This window comes from Ictalurus punctatus, chromosome 25 (assembly GCF_001660625.3).
Source record: "Ictalurus punctatus breed USDA103 chromosome 25, Coco_2.0, whole genome shotgun sequence".
Lineage (NCBI taxonomy): Eukaryota > Metazoa > Chordata > Actinopteri > Siluriformes > Ictaluridae > Ictalurus > Ictalurus punctatus.
This window is the reverse complement of record NC_030440.2, coordinates 17,335,789-17,361,171: the sequence shown is the minus strand read 5'-3', so window position 1 is coordinate 17,361,171 and position 25,383 is coordinate 17,335,789. Positions and strand designations below refer to the sequence as shown.

Here is a 25,383-nt window from a genome sequence, read left to right as displayed (position 1 = left end):
TTTAAAATTCTGTAAAAGTAAACACTGTTGGCAGGGGAACGTTCACAAGCCCACTCGGTCCCCTGCTTACCAGCCGAGAAGTCCAGAACAGAGTTTCCCAATCAAGACATAATACAAACAAAAGCGCGGCGCGATCGGCGTCGTGTCACGGCCCGGTCGCTCACCTCCAGACGTTTCACCACCTCCCTGAAGTCCTCGGTGTTGTTGTTGACCGAGCGCAGCGAGACGCTCTCTCCACGCTCGTAGAAGATCTTCATGGAGGCGGGGCTTCCCAGCGTCCAGCCGATGACGTCGCGTACGGCGCAGTTGAACACCACGGCCTTGGCGTCTGGATCCACCAGGATGAGGAAGTCGTTGGAGATGGCGAGCAGGGCTTCGAGTTCTCCTCCGGCGCTGTGGTCCTCCGTATACACGGCCCAGGTGATGGACCCGGGGCTGCGGAGCTCCGCCCCCGAGTACGGCCGGCTTTTCTCCTTGCGCTTGTGCGCCAGAGAGATGAAGGGGAACTTCCCCGAGGGGTCGATGGGCGTGCTGGTGACGTGGCGCTCGGCCAGGTCCCTCAGGTACTCGTGGCGCGTGCGTGTCGCCATGGCGCGGAACTTGTCCGACTTGTGCGCGGCGTTCTCCGCGTTGATCAACTTGGTCAACAGGAAGTCCCGGAAGACGGAGGATTTGGGGAACTTCACGTCCTCGGGGATGGGCGGTCCGAAAGCGGGGACGTCTCTGGAACGGGCCACAGCGACGCTGCGTCAAATAAATAAATAAATAAATAAATAGGAGATAGAGAAAGAGAAATGTGAGACAGAAAAGACGAGTGGGCGAAGGAATTTTAAACAATCTAATACACAACAGAAAGAAGATAAAGTGAGCAGAGATGAACAAGATAATTGCTAAAAATCTCCAAAACAGCGCTGAAGGGTTTCATGTTTATGGATGAGCCGAACTTTTCCCCCGAGTAGAGGAAATGATCATCACTGTTTGAAACAAGTCATGGGAGTAATATATTTCTACCTCTCTGGTGTTCTGTCTTTCAACTTCATAAAAATAAACAACTTCAGTTCGGAGCGGTTTCTAATTAGACGAGTCTGCCATCAAAAGGCAAGGTCAAACCCGTGTAAACGATACCCGACGGAAAGAATTTCTGCGTTTCTAATCGGAAACTGTTGGAAAAAGAAAGCGCTGCTTCTTTCGCTGCACTTGTTCCGATTTGTGGGAGTAATCTCCGAGAGGCTTGGCCAAGTTCACAGGGGGAGGGAAGGAGAGGGGGAAAAAAAAAAAAGAAAAAAAAAAAACCCACATCTCTGGCTGAATTTTGATATTTTGTGTTCTGCCTGTGAAAATCCTCCCACTCCTGCAGCTCTCTCCTTCCCCCCACCCAACCCTTCTTCTTTTCCTTTCATTAAGCCTCTGGAATGGACATCTAAAGCTTCCTGTTCTGTCTGGTATGCGTGGAACTCGCGAGCGGTTTGGCCAGGCGGAGTCGTAAGGAGCTGAAGTGAAGCTCTCGGTACTCAGTACAATGACGGAGTCAGGAAAGAAGGGAAAGGAGGTAAAGCACAGATTAGAAACAGGATATATACAGAGAGAGAGAGAGAGAGAGAGAGAGAGAGAGAGAGAGAGAGAGAGAGAGAGAGAGAGAGAGTCACACAGTAAACAAAAAAAACCCCCAAAACTTACCCTGAATAAACACCGACACAAAGGAAAAGGAATGAACACTGTATCTTCCTGTACTGTAGATATACAGCCGACTACAAAAGGCTGCATAACCCTCCCTCTAAATACTGAAACATCAACTCGATGGAGTTTAGTTATCGTTTCTATAGTAACAGACCATTCACAGGGACTGGTCTGATGGACATAGTTTTCTGTAATGAGATATTCATTTAACATTTATGGAAGGAGTCTCCAGTGCCAGTCATTTTTCAGGACAGACAGGTTTACTCTTTGTGGTGTCTTGGTAACATGACAAGCTGCAAGTTATTAAAATAAAAATTAAAAAATTTCAAAATTGTATTAACTTTAAGAGTGAGAAAGAAAGAGACTGGTGAGGGAAAAAAAAAATATATATATATATATATATATATATATATATATATATATATATATATATATATATATATATATATATATATATATATATATATTATAGGTGCTATAACATAAGTGACGTTTCAGAACATTAAACGTAACTATGAACTGAAACTATGACGTGTCGTACATATAATTTAAATAAATTTATGAACTGTAATTGCTGGCGAACTGCTGTGGTGTAAAATGAATAAAACACTCTGGGATGTACCTTCATGGAAAAATATTTCAGTTGGATTGTATTTTTTATTTTCCACAGATTCAACTGGAATTTATAATGATTTCTCCAGTTACAAAATGATTCAACTCCCTGGTGCCAGAGGTCTCCGTGCCAGAACTCCAAGACGTTCACCGCTACTGACCCAAAAGCACAAGAAAAGTCGTGCAAAATCATATAAACAATCCACAGAAGAAGTTTTGGGATTCTGTTCTGTGGAGCGATGAAACAAAACAGGAACTTTTCGGCGCGATGGATCGGCGGTATGTCTGGAGGAAGAAGAGTGAAGAAAGAACACTCTGTCCACAGTCGAGCATGGTGGAGGCTCGGTGATGCTCTGCGGCTGCTCTACATCCTCTGGCACTGGAGACCTGCAGCGTGTGGAAGGCGAGACGGATTCAGTGAAGTGTCAGGAAATCCTAGGAGAAAAGTTCGTGCCGTCTGTGAGGAAGATGAAGCTTGGGTGTCACTGGACCTTCCAACAGGACAATGATCCCAAACATACCTCAAATTCCACCAAGGCGTGATTGCAGAAGACGTCCTGGAATATTCTACAGGGCCATCACAGTCACCTCTGTTGGGATTAGAAGAAGGTGGTTGCAGCACGCAAACCCAAGAATATCACTGAACTGGAGGCCGTTGCTCATGAGGAACGGGAGAAGATTCCTCAGGAACGCTGCCAGAAGATCTGCATCTCGTTTACAGCAGGTCAGAACAGCGAAAGGAGCTCTGATGAGTACTAAAGACGCTCGCCATGAAGGGGGTGAATAATTTTGGGACTGTAGAAATCATAAGCTGCATTTCCAGTTGAATTTGGGGAAACCGCTTGAAGCAGTCGTCACGTCGAACAACTTCAACTGCTTTTGTTCGATTTGTTCATCGCAAATAGCTGAAAGTCTGCACATTTGAACAATAAACCTGATTTGCACTGGAGGGTGAATAACTTTGATTGCAACTGCAAAACATGGACGTGAGTTGAGATCAGAAGTCCTACAACGCGCACTGTGACCGTTTAATGACCAAACATGGACGACGAGAAAGTTCTCCAATACTCCGCTATAAGATTTCGTTGAAATTTCCTAGGAATACCGAAGCTGAAGCGATGAGCTCTGAATAATGTAGATAGAGATGTTTATCGGGTCATGAAGTCGAGCAGATTATTGACCAGAAGTTAAAAATGGATGATTTCCAACACAAACCGTAATCGCTGGAACACGATGTCCGGAAGCGTGTTTAGGCGTAGAGAACGATAGTCACCACCCGCGTTCTGAAGGTCAAGTAAAACACGGCGCACATTCCACGCAAATAAAATCCACTCCCCGAGCCGCGGAGTCGACTGAAAGGCCAGTGACTCACGGTGATCGGGCTGCTTTATTGTTCCTGTCTGACCCCTATAGCTAAGGTACAGCAAGGCTCACTGGATTACACATGTGCACTATAAATACACAGCGTGTGGGCTGCTTTCGTCCACGACACACTGCCTACACGGAGGCCAGCTTAAAAAGTCTGTGTGTGTATAGAAAGTTCACAGACTGGAAAAGATCGCGGTATGTTCGGAACAAAAGCAGATAGGTCGGCGACAGACTGTCTCATTAACCAACCTGGAAGTTTTCTTTCCGTTCTTAAACACGTTTCCATGTGCCTCTGATTAAAAGTCGACGAGCCCTTAGACTGCAACGTTCTAGGAGCATCGGAGCATCTAAAGACAGGCCTTAAAACAGCAGGTATGCACTTAAAACACATTTACCGCCGCAATAAACACCTCGTATTGCAGCGTTCGAGTCACAGAACCGCAACAGAGACTGGTGATGAGAGCAAAGCTGTACGTACCGCGTGGAAAACAAGTGGGGGGGAGGGGGGACTGACGAACGTCCATCTGTCTCTTTCCATCAGTCTGCATCTGTCCCTGTGTGTCCGTCCGAGTCCGTCCCTGTCTCTATCTGTCCGTCTGAGTGCGTCCCTTTGTAACCGTCAAAGTCCGTCTCTGTCCAACCGTCTCTGTCCAACCGTCTCAGAGTCTCAGTCCGTCTGCCCAGCTATACTTATCTGTTTGTCTCTCTGCATTGTCTCTGTCTGTATATGTCTGTCTGTCCCTTTCTGTCTGTCTACTTCCATGTATGTCCATCTCAGTCTCTGCGTCTCTATATGTTAGTCTATCTGCATCTGTCGCTTTGTCCACCCTGTCCAGCTCCTTCTCTGTCTGTCCATCTACAGTTGTCTTTTACTACATCTATGTCCGTCTCGTTCTGTCCATTTACATCGGTCCCCTTCAGTCTGTCTACGTCCGTCAATTTTAGTCTGTCCCCCCCTGACTACCCAACAACCCCGCATCTGTGTACGTGTCCATCGGTCTGTCTACGTCCATCCCGGTCAGCCCGTCTACGTCCATCCAGAGCCGTCCTGGTCAGCCCGTCAATGTCCATGTCTGTTCCAATCAGTGTGTCGATCTCCGTCTTGGTCAGTCTGTCTGCCTCCGTCAGTCTGTCTGCCTCCGTCCCCACCAGTCTGGCCAAGTCTGCCATTTCCGTCCATCCGTCTATTATCCATCTGTTCAATTTCCCTAGAACTCTTTTCAATATAGATGTCTGTACCTTCCCAATACAATCACTGCACTTTGTGTTAACCCACGAGTCCACTTGCTGCAAATGCCACACACACACACACACACACACACACACACACACACACACGCCACTGAGGCAAAGCAGAGAGAGAAAAGGTCTGTGTCATCCATCTTGCTAGCTTCTGGCTTTATGTACTCTCTAATTCATATTCTCTCAAACTAGCAACACTGAGTGATTCTGACAAATAACAGAGAGCTCTACCATGTCACGGTCACTGAGTGACCTCAAGTCATCACCCCCATAAAGAAAACATAATTAAACAACGTTCGGTATACCCCATACACACACACACACACACACACACACAATGAAATAGAAGGAGTCTGCAGTAGAGCTGTCATGGGAAATAACACACAGTGAGCAGAAGGGAAGGCTCAGTTGAGGAAACCTGGCACACACAAACACACAAAAAGGACTGATCATGACCTCCTTATAAATAAACACACTGTGCTCTCAAACAGCACCTGCACATCTGAGAGAGTTTTACATAACCCATAAGTATGCGCACATGGGAATCAAGGGAACGGAGACAAAAACGTGGAGAGGAAAAAAAAGAAAGGACAGATCAGTGACACTGACTGCATTATCAGCGTGGAAGAAGAGCTTGGATTAACACTGCTCCTTTCTCCGATCGGCCTGATGTCCGAGTACGTTCACATACACGGCGTTTGTGTTCTCAATCACACTCGGGTCCGAGAGAGTCTGAGCGAGAAGGTCTCCTCCCACGTCCGAGTGAAGCCAAAGCGATTCGACTCCGAATCGACTCGACTGCAGGGAGTGAATCAAACAGGCGGTGTGTTCTGGGGGACTTGCGAGACTGTTTTTCATAGATGCGAGCACAAATAGCAGAGGATATTTTTCAACCCTACACGCCCCTCGTCCAGCATTTTTTTGTTTTGATTTGGGTTCGTTTAATCGTACACGTTGTGACTCTCAATCAAACCAAACGGTAAATGAACCAAAAGAATCAATCAATCTCGCTCTGATTTGATTCTGACTCAGCAGGCGGACGAATAGTTGCGAAAGTGCTCATTGATGATGGAAGGTGTTTAAATTTTTATCAGCGCTGTATCGCGAGTGCAAAAATACAGAAATGAAACAGTACAACGTGGACTTTAACAGCACAAACACTTTTTTTTTTAAAAACCTTGTAGTTTGTGTGTGTGTGTGTATATATATATATATATATATATATATATATATATATATATATATATATATATATATATATATATATATATATATATATATATATATATACATACATACATATACACACACACACACACTTTTTTTTTTCTCTACACATTGTGCAACAATGACCCAATCAGCAATAAGCAGCGCTCTTCGCCCCACCCACTATTATGTTTATACCGATCGCAAGCAGAAACCAAACACCAATACAACTAGAATGTCTTTTCTTTTCTTTTTTTTTAAAGCACAGTTTAAGTCGGAGCATCCTGTCCGCACTGGATGCTCACCTGTAGCAGGTGTTCTCCGAGCATGGGTTGTGCACCTGCACCACCACGAAGACGTGCTGGAAGTGCGAGCGGATGTTCTTGGGGCTGAAGGCCTTGGCTCCGGGCTCCTGGAACACGATGGTGACGATGTCGTTCCCGATGTGGCGCTTCCTGAGCAGCTGCAGGTGAGGAAGCACAGACGTGAGTTCCGGCACCGCGGGGGATCGGGAGTGCTTTTTTGCTTCGTTTTTAAAACACCGGGCTCCCGACTTACCTGCTGCTTGTTGTTGGGGGTGTAGGGCAGCATGGTGGACACGTGGAACATTATTTCGTAGTCTTTATAAGTGGTGTATAAGGAGTGAGTGCCAGTCGAGTCAGCTGCAAGACAAGACACGTTACGGCGTCAGCTCAGTTTTGTACAGTAATTACGTCTTAATGAATTCATTCAGAGCTCAGCACCACCTTTCTTTTACTGTCTGATTAATATCAAACTCAGATATACAGAGTCAATATCGTCCATTAAGAGGCACTAATAACCAGACACTAAAGCTCTATTTGGATAGAGTCGGTAGGGTTGAAGTATCGTGTGTGCTGCTGGTGTGTAACCTTTGACCTACTATGACGGACACTCCGAGGAAGCATGCGCTACTTTCTCTTTCCTGTCGTCTCCCAACAAAACCGAGTTCAAAGCGTTATACGTTCTAATAAAGTTAGCGTAAAACCTACACTAGTATCTCAAATGCACCCGTCCGTTGATGTAATTCATCCAGCGGTCTCTTAGCTCGCGTGATCGGTCATCAATTACAGTTTTAGTCTGGTTACTGTAGCGACGTGCAGACAAAACCGCTACTAGCACCGTTATTGCTTTGCGTTAAGCCTAATTAGATGTGAATGAGTAAATAAATAAGAAGGACTATATGAACGGTATGGATTTAAGCATCGTGTCTGTATTATCGTCGGATCTCGCCGTTATCTCGCTGCAGCAGGGAGCTACAACACTAACCTGCATGTTGGGATTCTCACAATCCCACCGTTTTACAGAAACATGATCTCATAATCAGCAGGAGGCTTTATGGCCATGTGATCGTCCCAAATGTTGGAGCTGAACAGCCAGCGTCGGCTTAGCGAGAGCAACACGCGGGTGCAGGATTTGGCAGAGAGATGAAATCGTGTTTTATTCTCAATTCTGATTTTTTTTTTTTCTCTCCATTTCCGGCTCCGTGCGTAAGTGAAGTTAGCTAATATTATTAGATATCCGTGTTAAAAAGAAAGACTAAAGAGCTAAAGATAAAGAGCAGTCTGATCACGGATTTAAAAACGTGTGTAAATCGATGATATGGTTTCTGTCAGGACCTGCCTTCATAGGGAAATAATCATCAGGGTGATAAAAGCAGCTTCGACACACTACGACACGAGGCATCAGACTCACTCTTGGTGTCGAGCTGAGCGCGGTATTTGCTGAATCCTTTGAGGCGCACTCGTTCTCCGAGCAGCTGCAGGAAGTCCTCCAGCGCGGGACCGGCCGCCTCGTTGTTGTACATCTCCTCCTCGCTGCTCTGGCCAGCCAGACAGTACATCACCCCCACCTTCAGCTGGAAACTCAGCTACACACAGAAACACACAGAGCATGAGAGCAGACAGAGCAGCTCCATCATCATCATCATCATCATCACTGTATCGGAGTACTCATTAATGTTCGTGTGGAACTGCACTGGGTACCCCTTGCTCATCCAGTTTCATCAGCTGTTCCGTGACTTTGGGCGTGTTGAGGGCGAGGCGGAGGCAGTGGGCGTTCAGTTCAGGGACGAGGTACTCCAGAACCTCCTTGAGGGGCAGGCCTCGAGCCAAACCGTGCTTAGACGTGGAGGGAACAGCATCCTCCAAAATGGAGCCTCGCAGAGTCATCAGCTGGGGGCAGAGAGTAAAGAAAGTGCAAAGACAAACAAACAAACAAACAAACGTACGTGACATTTCAGTGGACAATTCCTCACGATCATACAGAGCTGTGGTTGGTTGGGCCTTCGTTATGACTGATTTGGGGGCGGGGCTACGTCTGAGCTCAGTTATAGCGCATGTCTGCTAAACAGGCAACAAATGCAGACCAGTGCTGCGTCCCAATTTGTCCCAATCCGCCCCAATTAGTATCCCAGATTAGAATTAGCGCGTCCCAAACCGTAGCATGTTGAAACGAGTCTCCCAGAGGTACCCGGATAGTTTACTATTTCCAGTAGAGTTTCGAAGCGTGGATCCGTGGACACTTGCACGAGGGAGGGAGGAGTTTTGTGACCATTCGCTTCTCCGGATTCAAGGACGCATTTAAGAGAGGCGTAAATGAAACGTGAAAAAATAAAATCAGGGGAACAGTAAATTAAATGATCTGCTGTTAAATGTATAAATGCTATAAGGAATAACGGATGAAGACAAGCTGAAATGAGACGAGGAGGTTGTTTAAAGGTGACGGAAGAGAGTGTCGTTGCCTAGTTACACAGACTGTTACATGACGTGTCGGTATGTCTCGGTACTTGCGTACTCCATTCCTTCACAAAAAGAGTACATACTTTTAGTGCACAGACGCAGCACAGGACTATCTGTAACTGGGCCGAGCGCGTGTGTCAACTGACCATCGCATGACTACACGTGAAAGCAGGAGAAGTTTCCCTGGTCAACCTGTAATACTTCTAGAAATTCAAATTAACGTTCTTGAATGCTCGGTCTCGTAGAGCGAGATTAAGCATGAGACATGGCGGATAATACTTTCACTTAGTGGCTGCCCGTGGGTGCAGATACTTTGTCACACTGTTCCTGAACCCAAAACTGGAATACGGCGGACTGCACTTGGCTTGTGGTGAGGAAGGATATAAAATGAAGCTAAAAAATTATATGAATATATAATTATATGAATGAATCAGAAACATCACTAACATTTAAAACATATCACGTTTGAACCGCAAACAAACCACAAAAAAAATGTCTAGCTCCGCCCACATCCCTGTCTCATACATAGATAAGAAGGGTACTCAATCAACAAGGGTGCTTAAGTTCAGCATGGCTTGCTTTGTGGTGATGACAACGTGGAGGATTATGGGTAATTTGCCATTACAGATGTAACTAAATAAAGAATACACTTCTGGACCAAATCATACACGACATGCAAATTAAAGAGGATGCATGATGAGGATGGTATAAGAGGATGATGACCTCCATTCAATTGCTATACCGTTTATCCTTCAGGGTCGTGGAGAACCTGGAGCTTATCCCAGGGGGCATGGGGCACAAGGCGGGGTACACACTGGACGGGGTGCCAATCCATCGCAGAGAACCACATACACATTCATACACTTTTGCCATGCACCATACATGTGTTTGGCCTGGGGGAGGAAACCCCCGCAGCATGAGGGTTTAGAACATCCTAATCCACCATGCGCCCTCGCATGATGACAATTTTCAGCTACTGAACCTGTATGCTTCACGTCAGTGATGAACATAACGTGGTTGTTACGGTAAGGTTCTATTTTGACCGGTTTGTCTGCTGGTGATTAAATTAAAGAGTGTACACGTACACCGATACGCGAACTCGAACCCCGCTCGCATCGACCGCTGTATATTGTGAGCTGGGAACAATTTCCACATCGCGTATTAACGTGTATTCACAGATCCTAGTATTTTTAACCATCATAAAGGTGCTCCAGGATTCAATGAGAACCTACAGATGTAGAGATCTACAGATGCAAGTTTACATCTTTCCTTTGCATTAGTCTATTCTTCCACACAGGGTACCTTTAATGGTTTAAAGTGTTCAAGGTTACATTACAATGCTGGAAATGTTTCTTTAAAAAAAAAACCCTCCAACCTACCTGTGTGTCTGGAAATAGCAGCACAAAAAAAAAGGGCCATGAATCATGCCGGGATCAAAGCTATTAAGCTTCATCAGAGTGCATCTGAATCACAAGTAGCTTCTATAAATGAGACCAGAGTGCGACGTCTCCATCAGGAGGTCTGAGAGTTCTGCCTTCTCCTCTTTTATTTTTGATTGCAAGGACCTGATCTAGAGCAGCTGTCCAGATCTCGGTGTGATTAAGGGGGCAGTGGGCCAGTTAGGGCGCTGGCGTGATAAGCGCTGTGCTTTGGCAGCCGCTTAGCTGCGCTTCTGAGAGCGTTATATAAGATGGTGGTGGGCGTCAGAGCTGAATTCTCATCGCTGCTGCCTGCTGAAAAGCAGTAGTGTATAAAAATAAAATAAAATAAAATAAAACATTTAAATAAATAAATAAATCAAACACGTAGGCTTGTGCTCTGCATTTTGGTCTCCCAGCCAAATGAAAATGGGGGTTTTTGCGTCAATGACATTTTTTTTCCATAGTGGAGGAATGTAAACATTTCGGTGCACTACAAAGAGATTTCGGTTTAAGCCCCGCCCCAAACACTTTGTTCAAGTGTAACCTTAAGCACAGGCGCCACATTATCAGATAGCACACGTACAAATCCTCGTCATTGTCGTTTGTGGTTTCAGAACTTTTGTCCATGTTAATGTTTTTCCACATTTCTCCTTCTACAGCACTCGATACGCAGCTCTTGATGTGATCCTTGAGGCGTTTGGCGTAACGATTTGAGACATACCATCGCCACCTACTGGGCTGGCACGCCCACGTGAGCTTTTTCAAATAAGTATAAAATCATTTGTGAGGAGAAAAAGATATTGTTGATGACACGGTATGGGATGGAGATATTTTCAAAAGAGCTGTTCACGTGGATGGAGAGATTTTTTTGGTTTGGGGGGGTGGGGGGGGGTGCTGCTGTCCGTGTGGTCAAAGATCATCGAAAAATGCTGATTGTGTGAATGGGAAAATTTTTTTGAAAATGGATTGGAACCAATCCCCCGTGGATAGGGGGGTCCTGAACTGTACTGATGGACGGAGCCCAAAAGACGTTACAAATACGGATTCAGAGAAATAAAAAGAAAAAAAGAAAAAGTCTCTGTTGTGAATGCTTACCTCACTGGTTCTAAAGATGACCCTGTAATTGTACTGCGGGCCGTGCTCTTTATGATCGTCCAGCTTCTCTCGCCGAAGACTCACGGCGACCGGGCCGAGTGTCTCGTCCACTCCCAAATAGTTCCAGTGCTCTATAGGGTTAAGGTAAATAAATAAATAAACAGCAGAGCCACATTCTTAAACACTGTACACGTCACTCCAATATCACGGAAACGCCATTACTTTACAGTTTCAACATCTTCAAAATCCTTTGCTCATCACACAAATGTGTGTCAGTGGTAGACATGCCCCCCTGCCCCCTGTGTTTAAGAGATGTGACGGGTAATGATGTGTTTAAGAGACGTACCTGATGCCATTCCAGGGGTAATAAGTGCTGAGAAAATCTATCAAGCTCAAATATTTGTTCCCTGACAGCGTGGCGAATAATGAAACCCACACACTCACCTCTTAAATAGAAGTACTTTCGGTAGTAATAGGCTCCCAAGTCCACATGTTCCAAAATATTGTTCTTTCCCCTCTCATGGTGCATGCTCTTCCCATCTTTGGGAGCTTCCAGCACAGCCACCCCTGCATTACTGAAATGCGTGTTGGGCGCCGCCTCACGGGACCCGTCTTCGTCCCTGGAAGAATTAGCCGATCCACTGCCAATGCTGCCCTGCTTGGAAGGGCAGATGTTCCTCTCACCTTCGCCCCCTATCTCATTACGAAAGCAGGGGCAGCTGAGGACCAGATCGTTGCTTTTATCGTCACCGGGGTCCAGCGCTGGTCCGTCCTTGGCGTTGAGCTCTTCTTGGCTGCCGCAGGGAGAGCCATAGGCCCCGCTCTGGGTGGACGATAAGGAGGAGGAGGTGGAGGCCGACGCGGCGGCAGCGGCAGAGGCTCCGGTGGTGGTGTTCTTCCTTTTGGAGGAACTCTGTCGGTTTTGCACGGCTTCGTTCAGGTCAAACAGAATGCTCTGGACATCGTAATGGGCGAAACCCTTCTGACAGACCCAGGGCTTTGGAGGAGGACCTGCGTCCTCTGACTTCCCGTCTTCCGCGTCCGAACCTGCACGAGAGGAGTCGCCTTCTGCCTTCACGCTTCGTAACTTGCGGAATATGGACTCGCCTCCGGTTTCAGACTTGGAGCGTCTTTTCAGGTGCTTTTCCCTTTCCTTGAGGCGACTTGCGGGACTACCTCGTGGGGGTCCCAGGGGCCCGTCTGGCAGGTCGAGAGCGGTCTGCTTGTGTGCCACAGTAAGCAGTTCGCTTAATTTCTCAGGAGCAGGGCTTCGCTGATCGGGGTCATCGGTCTGGTAGGCTTTGAGCATGTCAAAGAAGCTCTCCCCGGAGACGCCATGCTTGTCAATGGAGGAGGTACTGCCATACTCACGGTGCATCGGTGTCCAGCCAGAAAAGGACCAACCCTCGTTGCCATCTCCATCCAGCTCACTGATGGTAATATCGCTGTTGCTGCGCTGGCGAATGCGACGCATGCCCTTACGTGGTGAACCCAAGTAACCGTCTGGGGATAGGAAGCGATTGTCTTTGCCCTTGCTATGGATCTTATTCTTTAGTGTATTCTGAATATTACGCAGCATGGACGAATCCTGTGGGCTTATCAAGTGGCCAAGCTTAGCAGAAAGGTTGCTCTGGGTGCTCCCAGAAGTAGTTGATGGTGAGTCGGTCTCCACTGTAATGTGCCAAACACCGCCTCCGCCTCCTCCACTGCCACTCCCACTGCTACCTCCACTCCCGCTCCCACTCCCACCACTACCGCCGCCACCACCACCACCACCACCACCACCACCATCTTTCCTCGGAGGCCAGTCGGCGACCCGTGCCCGGACTCCCATCTTGGGAACTCCAGGTGTGCCTCCGGACAGGTGGGTGCTCTCACTACGTGGAGGAGGCGCCCCTCCATTGGGCAAGCGCAGGCGGCGGGTGTAAAACTCATCCGTGGCAGGCACGGAGCCCCCCACAGAGCGCTCGGTCTGCGAACGCTTCAGGCTGGTCATAGTGAAGTCAAGAGACAGAGCTCAGCACTGGAGCATGTTTGCGGAATACTCGGAATCTCTGGAGATCATGCGCTGCCACTTAGCCAGGAGTCCAGGGACAACCAAGATGGCACAAAGTGATGTAGATCAAAGTCAGCAGTGGTCTCTTTCTAATGGAAGTCAAGCCGCGTGGCAACACGGCAAAATGATCAGTGGTCCTTCTCCATCAGTTCTGAGAGTGAATTCTGCAAAAAATAAATACATAAATAAATAAATAATAATAAAGAAGAAGAAGAAGAAAAAGATTGCATGACACACATCATTAACAAGTACCAGCAACAGAAAGACCACATCAGACCACATTAATGGATACTTCAAGTTATATTGCAAAGTTTACAGCTTGCAATAATGCTGCGTGTGGCTTACACAGCAGAGCAGTTCCAAGAAAACAAATCCTGGAAGGGAAAGGCTAATTATTCTTTAATCACTCTCCTATAATAATTAACGACCCACTTAGGGCTTGGGCATAATTCACCGTTACACTCTGTCGATATCATTAATGGCCTCAAGCCGAGCAGGAACACCTCTAGTTCACCAACCGCCAGAAGTCATGCACTGAGGCACGAGAACGGATTCGCACTTACTGAAACGTTTGGTTTAATCTCATGGCTGCCTAAAGTGAATCAAAACCCCATGTACACCACAACGAGAAACTAATCAGCAAGCCCACGCAGAGATAAAAATAGTTGGTAGTGTACAAAAAGCTCAAATGCTCAGGGAACAGAACTTGCATTCGATTAAGCCCCCCACCCCCTACCCCACCCATTAGGATCCCTCACCTCGCTCTCCAAAAACCCCACCTCCAAAACAAACACACGGGAGAACATGTGAAAGCCAGAGAACAATGGAAGAGCCTTCCGAGTTGACGGACCAACAACCTTTGTTCTGATTGGTTGGATTTCGTTTGTGCACACTGTTTACAGATCCTGGGGAGCCACAGAGAAGCAAGTTTCTGCTCTGAGCAGATATTTTATAGATGATTGTTGTTGAATGAAGGAGAAACATATACCCATTGTTCTGACTTTTAAAAAAAATAGATATATATATTTTAAAAATCGCTGACCGCACCTTTAAACTAGCTCCGCTATTGAAGATCACACGAATGTAAAAGGTACAGTGTTTGTTTCCCACAGCAGTAACACTCGGGAGCATTCAATTTAAGTGAAAATTGATGTTCCAGAACTTTCTGTACTGGTCCTTTAGGATTACAGGATAACCCTTTCTAGTAAACAATTACAATTTATGATGACCCGTCGTATTGTCGTCCGGTTAAATGCTCTCGACGTCGCACCCGTCACCGTCCGGTGCGTCAGCGGCACCGTATCTCGTCGTGCGAGATATCCCCGTCGGAAATCCTCCACGGCTCAACAAAAGCGCCCGTTAAAATCTTCGCCGTTTCACTTTTAGTTCGTTCGCAAAGCTACCGTCGAGTTTGCTTAGACCTGGAGATGTGGCGCTATTTACTGTCGTGTAAAAGCACTTCCTGTTTCAAGAAGAAATGCGCCCGGACATGGAACCGAATCGAGTCTCTCGAACCGTTTCACAGGGACCTCAAAACATCGGGTAATAGATCCATTAACTACCTGGAAATTTATTTATTTATTTATTTAAAAGAGCCCTTTGAGGAAATTTCGATACTAAAAATATTTCATTTTCACCATTCCCCGCTTTATTCTACTAAAACCGCCGTAGTGTGTTCAGCGTGGTGTGCTTTCATACTATGAAATGCGGCATGAAAGCACCACGAGTATTTCCCTCATGACACATTCAGGATCGGCTCCGAAATGTCAGTTTTCTTAGTTGCCTAGCAACCATCTGCCGAGTGTTTTCTGGCGTAGCGCGGCGATGCTAGCGGGTTAACCTTAATGAGCGAGATGGATAGGACAGAAAATCTAAAATAGAGACGGAGGAGGAAGAAAAGGAGGAGGAGGAGGAGGGAAAACGGAGTGACATAACTGCAGTGTGACTTCATTCACCTCCGGCTGAGCAGGACACGCGGCCCGACTCGACTCGCTGCCTCACATCAGCACTGGTAAACATACTGATCTGAAACTTTACTCAGCGGTCACAAGCAGAGCCCAAAAAAAAAAAACAACCCTTACCCACTTACTCTGCACTCCTTAGCTCATATCGGAGGAATACGAGTGCACTGGTGTTGCGTCATCTCCGTGTGACTCGGGTCGGAGCGTCTTAAATGAAATCGTGTCTGCGGTGGACGCAGCCGTTCCTGTGAAGGATGTAAATGTGAGGTCATGTTCCTGTCACTGCGTCTCCCAAAAGCACAGAAGGTGTTCAGCGGATGCACGATAAACACACACACACACACCCTTATGCAAACCCGACACGTTCCCCATCTAAGAGAGTGTGAAGTCATGGGAATTTCCATTCCTGGAAGTGAACAGTCATGGGGTACGGCTTTCTCGCGCTCATCCTCTCGCCGATCACGCGCGAGGTGATCTGGAGGTCGCGCTGCAGGTGCTACACTCAGGATGAGCACACGTGTGGAAGTTAGTCACACACAGCTGTCAAATTACAGCCCAGAGACTGACAGATCCGCCCTTCCCTTTACAGACGGGAGCTGTACGGTGTAGCGCTAAGCTAATGAGAAAGCGGTACCTGTGAGAGGCGGGGTGAGGAACACGACCAGAACCACCAGCGAGATATTTGTTACAAACGTGAGGACGAAATCAGCGCGAGGGGAAATAACAGAGCGGAAACGCGTCTGCGATAGCCACGGGCTGGGTGTGTGTTCTTATTTATCCCTCACTAATGTACTGGTGTTGATGGTATTTAGTGCGAACGCTGAAAAGACTTTACATGAATTAAAAAATAATAATAACTTGATTATAAATAAAAGACAGTGATTCTAACTGATCTGAAGATGTGACGTGGTCTTAAAGAAACTGAGCTGCACGGACGTCTTTATAATCAGCACGCAGAGCTACGACAACGCTCGTAAACAGATCATCTCCTGTAAAAGGACGAGCAGAGAGACGACCCGTGTCCTCCGTTTCTAATCACAGCACAGGATACAGGGCCAACAGCTCATCTCTCGGAGCGCCGTCCTCCAAAACACACGCAGACCCATGGAGAAGATCTACAGTGCCCTTCTATCCAGAGCTGTTCTTCCATCCTGTGTCTGTCTGTCTTCCTCTCTCTGTCTTTCTCCCTCAGTCTCTCTCACTTTCCCAGCATCTCTCCCAGTCTCTCTCTCACTTCCCCAGTGTCTCTCCCCCAGTCTCTCTTACTTTCCCAGTGTCTCTCCCCCAGTGTCTCTCTCCCAGTCTCTCTTACTTTCCCAGTGTCTCTCTCCCAGTCTCTCTTACTTTCCCAGTGTCTCTCTCCCAGTCTCTCTTACTTTCCCAGTGTCTCTCTCCCAGTCTCTTACTTTCCCAGTGTCTCTCCCCCAGTGTCTCTCTCCCAGTCTCTCTTACTTTCCCAGTGTCTCTCTCCCAGTCTCTCTTACTTTCCCAGTGTCTCTCTCCCAGTCTCTCTTACTTTCCCAGCATCTCTCCCAGTCTCTCTCACTTCCCCAGTGTCTCTCTCACAGTCTCTCTTACTTTCCCAGTGCCCTCTCCCAGTCTCTCTCTCACTTCCCCAGTGTCTCTCTCCCAGTCTCTCTCTCACTTCCCCAGTGTCTCTCTCACAGTCTCTCTTACTTTCAGTGTCTCTCTCTCATTCTCACTTACTTTCCCAGTGTCTCTCTCTCACTTCCCCAGTGTCTCTCTCTCTCTCACAGTCTCTCTCTTACTTTCAGTGTCTCTCTCTCATTCTCACTTACTTTCCCAGTGTCTCTCTCCCAGTCTCTCTCTCACTTCCCCAGTGTCTCTCTCTCAGTCTCTCTCTTACTTTCAGTGTCTCTCTCCCAGTCTCTTACTTTTCCCAGTGTCTCTCTCCCAGTGTCTTACTTTTCCCAGTGTCTCTCCCCCAGTCTCTCTTACTTTCCCCAGTGTCTCTTACTTTCAGTGTCTCTCTCCCAGTCTCTCTCTCACTTCCCCAGTGTCTCTCTCTCCCAGTCTCTCTCACTTCCCCAGTGTCTCTCCCTCCCAGTCTCTCTCTTACTTTCAGTGTCTCTCTCTCATTCTCTCTTACTTTCCCAGTGTCTCTCTCCCAGTCTCTCTTACTTCCCCAGTGTCTCTCTCCCAGTCTCTCTTACTTTCAGTGTCTCTCTCCCAGTCTCTTACTTTCCCGTGTCTCACTTCCCCAGTGTCTCTCTTTCCCAGTGTCTCTCTCTCTTTCCCAGTGTCTCTCTCCCAGTCTTTCTCTTACTTTCCCAGTGTCTCTCTCTCCCAATAATTCTCTCTCCTAGTCTCTTACTTTCCCAGTGTCTCCCTCTCACTTCCCCAGTGTCTCTCTCTCTCCCAGTCTTTCTCTTACTTTCAGTGTCTCTCTTCCATTCTCTCTCTTACTTTCCCAGTGTCTCACTTTCCCAGTGTCTCTCTCACTTTCCCAGTCTCTCTCTCACTTCCCCAGTGTGTCTCTCTTAGTTTCCCAATGTCTCTCTCTCACTTCCCCAGTGTCTCACTTTCCCAGTGTCTCTCTCACTTTCCCAGTCTCTCTCTCACTTCCCCAGTGTCTCTCTTACTTTCCCAGTCTCTCTCTCACTTCCCCAGTGTGTCTCTCTTACTTTCCCAATGTCTCTCTCTCACTTCCCCAGTGTCTCTCTCACTTTCCCAGTGTCTCTCTCACTTCCCCAGTGTCTCTCTCACTTTCCCAATGTCTCTCTCTCACTTCCCCAGTGTCTCTCTCACTTTCCCAATGTCTCTCTCTCACTTCCCCAGTGTCTCTCTCTCCCTGTCTGTCTCTCACTCCAGTCTTTCTCACTTTCCCAGCATCTCTCCCTCCCAGTATCTCTCTCCCCGTTTCTCTCTCTCGCTCCCCCGTGTCTTCCTCCGTGTGTCTTTCTTTGTGTGTCTCTCACTCCAGTCTCTTTCTCCCTCAGTCTCTCTCACTTGTCCTGCATATTTCTCCCTCTCTTTAGATGACTTCAAGTCGTGCTGATTATAAATCCCTCGGTTCACACCTCGGGGGTTTGGACACCTGCAGCAGGAGGTGTTATGCGCGGGCGCATCATCGTATGCGAGAGGCTGCGCCGTTGGGCTCAGGTGTTCCCGCCGTCATCCTACAGACGCATGACAAACCCAGACGGTGAGTAAGAACCCAGCACACGTACAGTGTAAGAAAGAGCGCGTCAGGCCCGACTATCCTCTCGTCCTCGGTCTTTACATCAACATCGCTGCACTGCCAAGGCCAGGACCGAGGCTGCCAAAACTATTGGCGTCCTGTCTAACGCTCAGGCCTGGAGGACAGGCCGGACTGCACTCACGCCCCGGGCCACGTAATCACAATGATACGACTTATTTTTTGAAATACAGACTAAAAAGCATTCCATATATCATCATCTACTCCTAATTTAGCTACCACTTACCCACATGTGCAAATTTATGTTAAAATAAATAAATAAACCGATAAATAAATAAGCTGTAAGATGTAGTTGAACACGAAGGCTATTTCAGTTCAAAAAGGACACAAGCGTCCGCGTCGGTGCTGTAGGATCGGGGTAGTAATTCATCGAAATACTGTACTTCGAGGCTGACTTTGGTTACAAAACCACACCATACGGCAGCACGGACCTTTTAACTACAACCCTGATTCCAAAAAAGTCGGGACGCTGTGTAAAATGTAAATAAAAACAGAATGCCATGATTCTCAATTCTCATAAACCCCTATGTAATTCACAACAGAACACAGAAGACTTATCAAACGTTTAAACTGAGGAAACTCACCGTTTTAAGGGGGGGGAAATAAGGTCATTTTAAATCCGAGGCCGAAAGACGTCTCCAAAAAGCTGGGACGGGGACAATAAAATGCTAGAGAAGTATGTGTTAGTGAAAAGACAGAGCTGGAGGAAGATTTTGCAAGTAATTAGGGGAATTGGGAACGGGTCAGTAAGATGATCTTAGAGATACTGTTTTGATGTTCAAAAATAGTAGAGATGTTCATGTAAGGTTTATGGAAGGAGTCTCCAGCCTCCGCCTCTTTCTTTTTACCGACACGTACTTTTCCAGCCTTTTGTTGTCCCCCTCCCAACTTTTCTGCTTCTATTGTGAATAGAGCATGGCTTTACGGGATTTGTAAAAACGGTGTTTTTATCCACATTTATTTCACACAGCGTCCCAACTTTTTTGGACTTGGGGTTGTATTTACACAGGGTGAAATGTGGAACGATCAGGAGAGATGGCGAGGTATAATGTGAAATGTAAGGCACACTTCTCCATGTGGCTGACTTGATGAAGCGTGATGCAATAAGCAGAGACAAAGCGTGGAGTTCTCGCTCCTGGGGTTTGTGCCAAGTGTGAATATTCCCCAGCCTCGCATTCTGTCTCCTCTGTTACTGATTTAAACACTCAGCTTCGTGTGTGTGTGTGTGTGTGTGTGTGTGTGTGTGTGTGTGTGTGTGTGGGCTAAGAGAATCGTGAGCTACGACATAATCCGGTGCTAACGCTGTGCTTGGAGAAAGGCAGAGAAATGTTCGACACTCGGGTACAGCGCTGGATTGCATGGTGGTCGGTGATAATAACCCTTCATTTGTTCACCTGTTCTCTCGCGCTAAACAGGAACAAACGGGCCGCTGTACAGCTGTACAACAGTTCACGGCGTCTCCTGCGTTCTCTCTCCGACGCCCACTTACCTCCAGACGTGTACACCGGGTGAAGCAGATAAACATGAGCTCGGGGCGCTGATGCTAAGTTCCCTCAGCAGGACACGTTCACTGATGTGTTTAACTGTCAACTCCCTGCCTTTTTACCGTGTGTGTGTGTGTGTGTGTGTGTGTGTGTGTGTGTGTGTGTGTGTACGGCAATAAAACACCAAGCGCCTGGTTAACTTCTGCAACTGGGAATTGTCAAACAAAGCACATTTAAACCCACACACGGATGTAACAGGCTGTTACATGAAAGTAAGAGAATTCTGGATTCCGATTGGTCAAAAGGTGTCGAATCATTTTCTAGAAAAGCAGCGCCGACAGTAACGAGAGGTTTATATTAATGCGCTCGTGCCGATACGTCATGCTTTCTATAGTAACTCGGAAGGCGAATAAAACCTCGAGGGCATGTGTAATGGAGTGTTCTGTACGGAGATGTTCGGGTAACGTTTATGGAAGGAGTCTCCAGTGTCAGAGCTTTGTAACAGCGTTTTAACTTCACGAGACAGAGAGAGAGAGAGAGAGAGAGAGAGAGAGACACAGATAGTGAGAAAGAGACACACACAGAGAGAGAGAGACAGAGAGAGAGAGAGAGAGAGAGAGAGAGAGAGAGAGAGAGAGAGAGACAGAGAGAGAGAGAGAGAGAGACAGAGAGAGAGAGAGAGAGAGAGACAGAGAGAGAGACAGAGAGAGACAGAGAGAGAGAGAGAGACAGAGAGAGAGAGAGAGAGAGAGAGAGACAGAGAGAGAGAGAGAGAGACAGAGAGAGAGAGAGAGAGAGAGACAGAGAGAGAGAGAGAGACAGAGAGACAGAGAGAGAGAGAGAGACAGAGAGAGAGAGAGAGAGAGAGACAGAGAGAGAGAGACAGAGAGAGAGAGAGAGAGAGAGATCGAGGAACTCGCTTGTTTCTCAGACATCAAAAACGTAACTATAAATGGATAAAAAAAAAAAAAAGTACGATTTTGTTGGTTAATGAATGAAACATTGTAACGGTTGGCAAACTGCTGCGGTTTAAGTGGAATAAAACGCTTCGGGACGTGCCGTTTTATACGCGGTAACAGTGACTCCACTTGACGACGGGTTATTTTCCTACTGTTACGTCCCCGGTGTCCGTGATCCGTGATCCATCATCACGAGCCTCGAGTCACTGTGGCGATATCGCCATCTCCGACAAGAGCCCATAGCAACACAGTGAGGGGGACGGTGGGAGGGAAGGAGCAAAAATAGCCGAGAAAAACGAGTGTGGGAGAAAGAAAGGGGGGAGAGAGAGAGAGAGAGAGAGAGAGAGAGAGAGAGAGAGAGAGAGCGAGAGCGAGAGAGCACTCCGTGGTGCAATTAACAGAAAAGCCTGTCAAACACCACGGCGTGTAATTCTAGGCTTTCAGACGAGCACAAGAAAAGGAAGGAAGAAAAGAAAAACCTGGTGTCGGTCCAAGTTTCTGTCTTTTCATAAACAACAATGCGGAACAAACAGTTAATCTAATGCTCCGATAAAGCCATGCGTGGATATGGGATATTTTATTTCTGGTGCTGATCCAGTATACAAGGGAAGGGTTTATTTCTCTCTGTTTACATTCGCCTGGTTTAAACAGCGGCAGGTGCGTGTTCATGCACTTACACTACTAGACCCGCACTCTATACTCGTTCCCACAGTTCACACCGGGCGTTAACCTGCGCCCCGGGTCTTCCTACCGCAAGCGGACAGCGCCGAACGCACACCGTGGACGATCCGATCGCTCGGCGCGCTGTTGGAGCAGGTTTCTCGACGCGTACGACCTCGGTGCGTCCCTAATGCACAGGTGATGCGCGTGTTCCCCGGGTAACGGCGATTATCGCGAGACCGGTTGGAAATGGCGCTACACGGTCGGGTCGTCCACAGCCTGGCGGAGGCGGTGCCAGAACAGCACGGCTTCTCGACGCTTCTTCCGTCGTCTCATCGCAGCTCCTGTCCGTCTACGATTCCATTAGCAGACCCTTCAAACCGACTGGTTTGAAGCAGCCCGTACAGGTACACGAGAAAGGGTTCACAGATGATATTTCTGCCTGAAAATAAACGCACCCGTCGCAGGTGGCCCACGGAGGCGGGTACTGAATGCCGGATATGCATTTCATCCGTCTGCTCGTGATCGGATCGTTCTAAACGGGACGTCGGTGGTTAAAGGCTCTGGGTGACCGATCAGAAGGTCAGGAGTTCAAGCCCCAGCACTGCCAAGCTAGCACTGTTGGGCCCTTGAGCGAGGCCCTTAACCCTCTCTGCTCAGCTGTATAAATGAGACGAAGCCGTCTGCCAAACGCCGTCAAACGTAAACGCATCCTAGTGCTTTCGTACCGCTGAAAACGGCGTACGTTTTCCTTCGAATAAACGCTCACAGAGCGCCGCGTAATCACGGCGTGTGCTAAAAACGCTCCAGTAGCGCAGCTCAGCCACTGCAGCTACCACAGACGCCATTACTTTTGTCCTGAAAGAACGCCCGTTCTCGTTTCCCTTCATTTCCATCGCTTCATCTCAATCCATTACATTTTTTTTTTAATTACCTATAAAACTAAGAAATACCAAGTGAAGTAAAGTACTTTTTTGTTTTCAGCGGGTTGTAATGCCGCATCAGGACCGCCACACCGGGTAAGAGCTGACGTTTCCACTCACCTGGCGTTTGGCGTTTTTTCACGCCTAGCCGGTGTTTGCCGCTAACATGACTTAGGAGGTCCGACTTGTACTGTAGGATGACGCTGTAGCTCCTTCTCTTGATATCTGCGCGCCGTTTGCAGTCTGCTTCGCATGAAACACGTCCAGATCGCCGTCATTTCGTCTCATCGGTACCGGATGTTGCTATTTGTTGTTGTTTTTTTTTTTTTTTTTATGAGTACGAGTAAACGAGCGCAGTATTGGACCAGTACCGGTATCGATGCATCACTGATGCACGATTTCACTCCGAAGCTGACGGACTGCAGAAGTACAGGGAAGGCAGGAGTTAATTGCCTGTGCGCGGCTGTGAACCGGCCACACGTTGTGCTCCGGCGGGTCGGTGTAGGAGGAAGGATATCGGTGTGAGTCATTACATCCAGAAATGGCTTTGCGCTGAGCGGTAAACACCTGAGATCTGGCTGTCGTACATCACATCACATCGCACTCGAACACACTTCTGTTTCCATCCCTGACAGACAGATCCGCTTATCATCTGCGACTCATGCTGACGCTTCCCCAGAGCGCAGCGCTGGCTGATGGGTATTTGTGGCACTGCAGAGAGAGAGAGAGAGAGAGAGAGAGGGGAGGATGGAGAGAGAAGAAAAAAAGGAAAAAGAAACCCAAGAGCAGGGTTCGTGCTGAGACCACGTCCTCGCTGCAGCACTTTTATTCCCCTCTCTCTGGAGAACGGGGATGGAATGTGTGACGGAGCAGCGCCAACATCCCGCTCTTCTGGGAACAGCATGGTGTCCCCTGGCAGACCCCACGTGTACCGCATTAGTACGGTATTCCAGCTGCCGTTTCTCTCTCGCCGGTGTTTACCGTCCAGACCGACGAGGTGAAATACAGCGACTCGGCGTGAATCGTGACGTCGCACTATATAGTCGACATCTGGAACGCATCAGCACGGCTGCGAACGAATAAAAACGCACGGCTCGCATGCCGAAACAATTCGGCAAGGACGGCAGTTAAATGCAGAAGAAGAAGTTTGTATTCCCCACAGAGCTTGCGTGAACATAAAAAATAAAAAAACACGCTACCCCTATTTTAAAACCTAACTTCAAATGAATCATTGGCGCATCCTGCAACAAAAACCTTTCGAAGACGCCATTAGCTGATTCTTATGTCATATATATATATATATATATATATATATATATATATATATATATATATATATATATATATACACACAAATAACACCACACACACGAGAGAATGATCTCACAGGATACACTGTAACAAGATTTCCAACACATATTGGGGCTCATAGTTGAGCATCGACGTCAGAGTTTCTTACGTGCTTTTAGGTCACAACAGCGTGCTAATCGCAGAAAACTCCGACTTCAGCTCTGTTCGTTCGGCGTTTCACAGGACGAACCCATCTCTTCATTCCGGCCAGGTTCACACAGGTCTCCCATTTACTTCCTCTTCACGTGCGTATGCTGATGCACACAAATCGGCTGTGAATTACCGAGCGTCTTTGGTGTATGATCATATTTAGCCACACCCACTAAACTCCATAAAAGGCCATGCTCGAAGAGAGCTGAAAATGGCAAAACGGCGACTGAAGGGTGAAAGAGCGCCTCCGGACTGGGGCATGGGGAAAACGTTCCGGTAACGCAGCTCAGCCACTACAGCGCATCAGCTACCACCCCACACACACACACACACACACACACTCGCACACACCCCAAAGTCCTCCTCCTTTCATACGGCACCATGACTTTAATCCAGAACGAATGTCTCGGTGTTATCCGTCTTCATCTATGGATTTGCTTTGGAACGGTTCTCTTTTAAGTCATTATATGAACCAAGTAAATAATAATAATAATAATATTAATAATAATCTAGAAAACTGAGAAACGTGTTTGTAGTCATTTTTTTTAAAAGGGACTAAACGAAACCAGATTTGGAGACGGCGGTGTAGCAGATTTTTCCATCTCGAACGTTACAGAAAATCAGTCCAAAAGCTGTTCAGAGCACAGAAATAAAAAGAGCATGGAGGCGGGGTTTAAAAGTTACAGCTGAACAAACAAGTTACGAAATGATGGAAGTGTATTACTTTCATCTATTTTTATTCCCCATTATAACGAAGGAAAGAAACTAAACTACAGCCTCATAAACTGAACTGTTCACATTAACGTCAGTGTTTCAGGCATTTTATCCTAAGGGTGTGTAAACTTCTGCACTCAACAGTAAGACTAACCCAGGGCGTAATTCCACGTGGTTATATTGCGTGGGAGAGCAATTTGGGTGAAGAGATCACGGACTGTGGTCTTCAGCCGGGACGTCGCAGACTCGGCCGTACTGCGATATCCTCTGCGTAACGAGCGTCACGTTCAGCAGTGAGCTACGCCGGGTACTGTTTTTTCTGTTTAGATCACGCGCTCTAGTTAAAACCATTTAAGAACGCGTCCTGCTGCCGTCACTGTGAAGAGAGAATTACATCCTGGAATAACTTCATCTGGCTCCGACCTTCGGCTTGAGGGAGTAAAATCTTAGGTATGCAAACAACCGAGTCAGACGTAGTCCGCTCTACGAGGCCGCTCGGGAAACCCGGCGTCAGAGCGGCTGGCCA

General features: G+C 47.3%; 1 protein-coding gene across 7 annotated transcripts in view; it reads right to left on the bottom strand.

Moving 5' to 3' along the window:
- sipa1l1 (signal-induced proliferation-associated 1 like 1) overlaps positions 1-25,383 on the bottom strand; it is a 71,536-nt gene that overhangs the window by 19,071 nt on the left and 27,082 nt on the right. For 6 of the 7 annotated variants that reach the window (XM_053675650.1, XM_053675653.1, XM_053675654.1 and 3 more), the window contains exons 3-9: positions 11,825-13,600; positions 11,381-11,511; positions 8,109-8,297; positions 7,819-7,993; positions 6,664-6,767; positions 6,411-6,568; positions 165-744 (exon numbers count right to left, since the gene is read on the bottom strand). In XM_053675650.1, coding sequence (XP_053531625.1) covers positions 165-744; positions 6,411-6,568; positions 6,664-6,767; positions 7,819-7,993; positions 8,109-8,297; positions 11,381-11,511; positions 11,825-13,376 — 2,889 coding nt within the window. In that variant the 5' untranslated portion in view covers positions 13,377-13,600. Of the gene's footprint in view, positions 1-164; positions 745-6,410; positions 6,569-6,663; positions 6,768-7,818; positions 7,994-8,108; positions 8,298-11,380; positions 11,512-11,824; positions 13,601-22,763; positions 23,020-25,383 lie in introns of those variants that run through there. The other variant, XM_017455461.3, reaches the window with a different exon arrangement.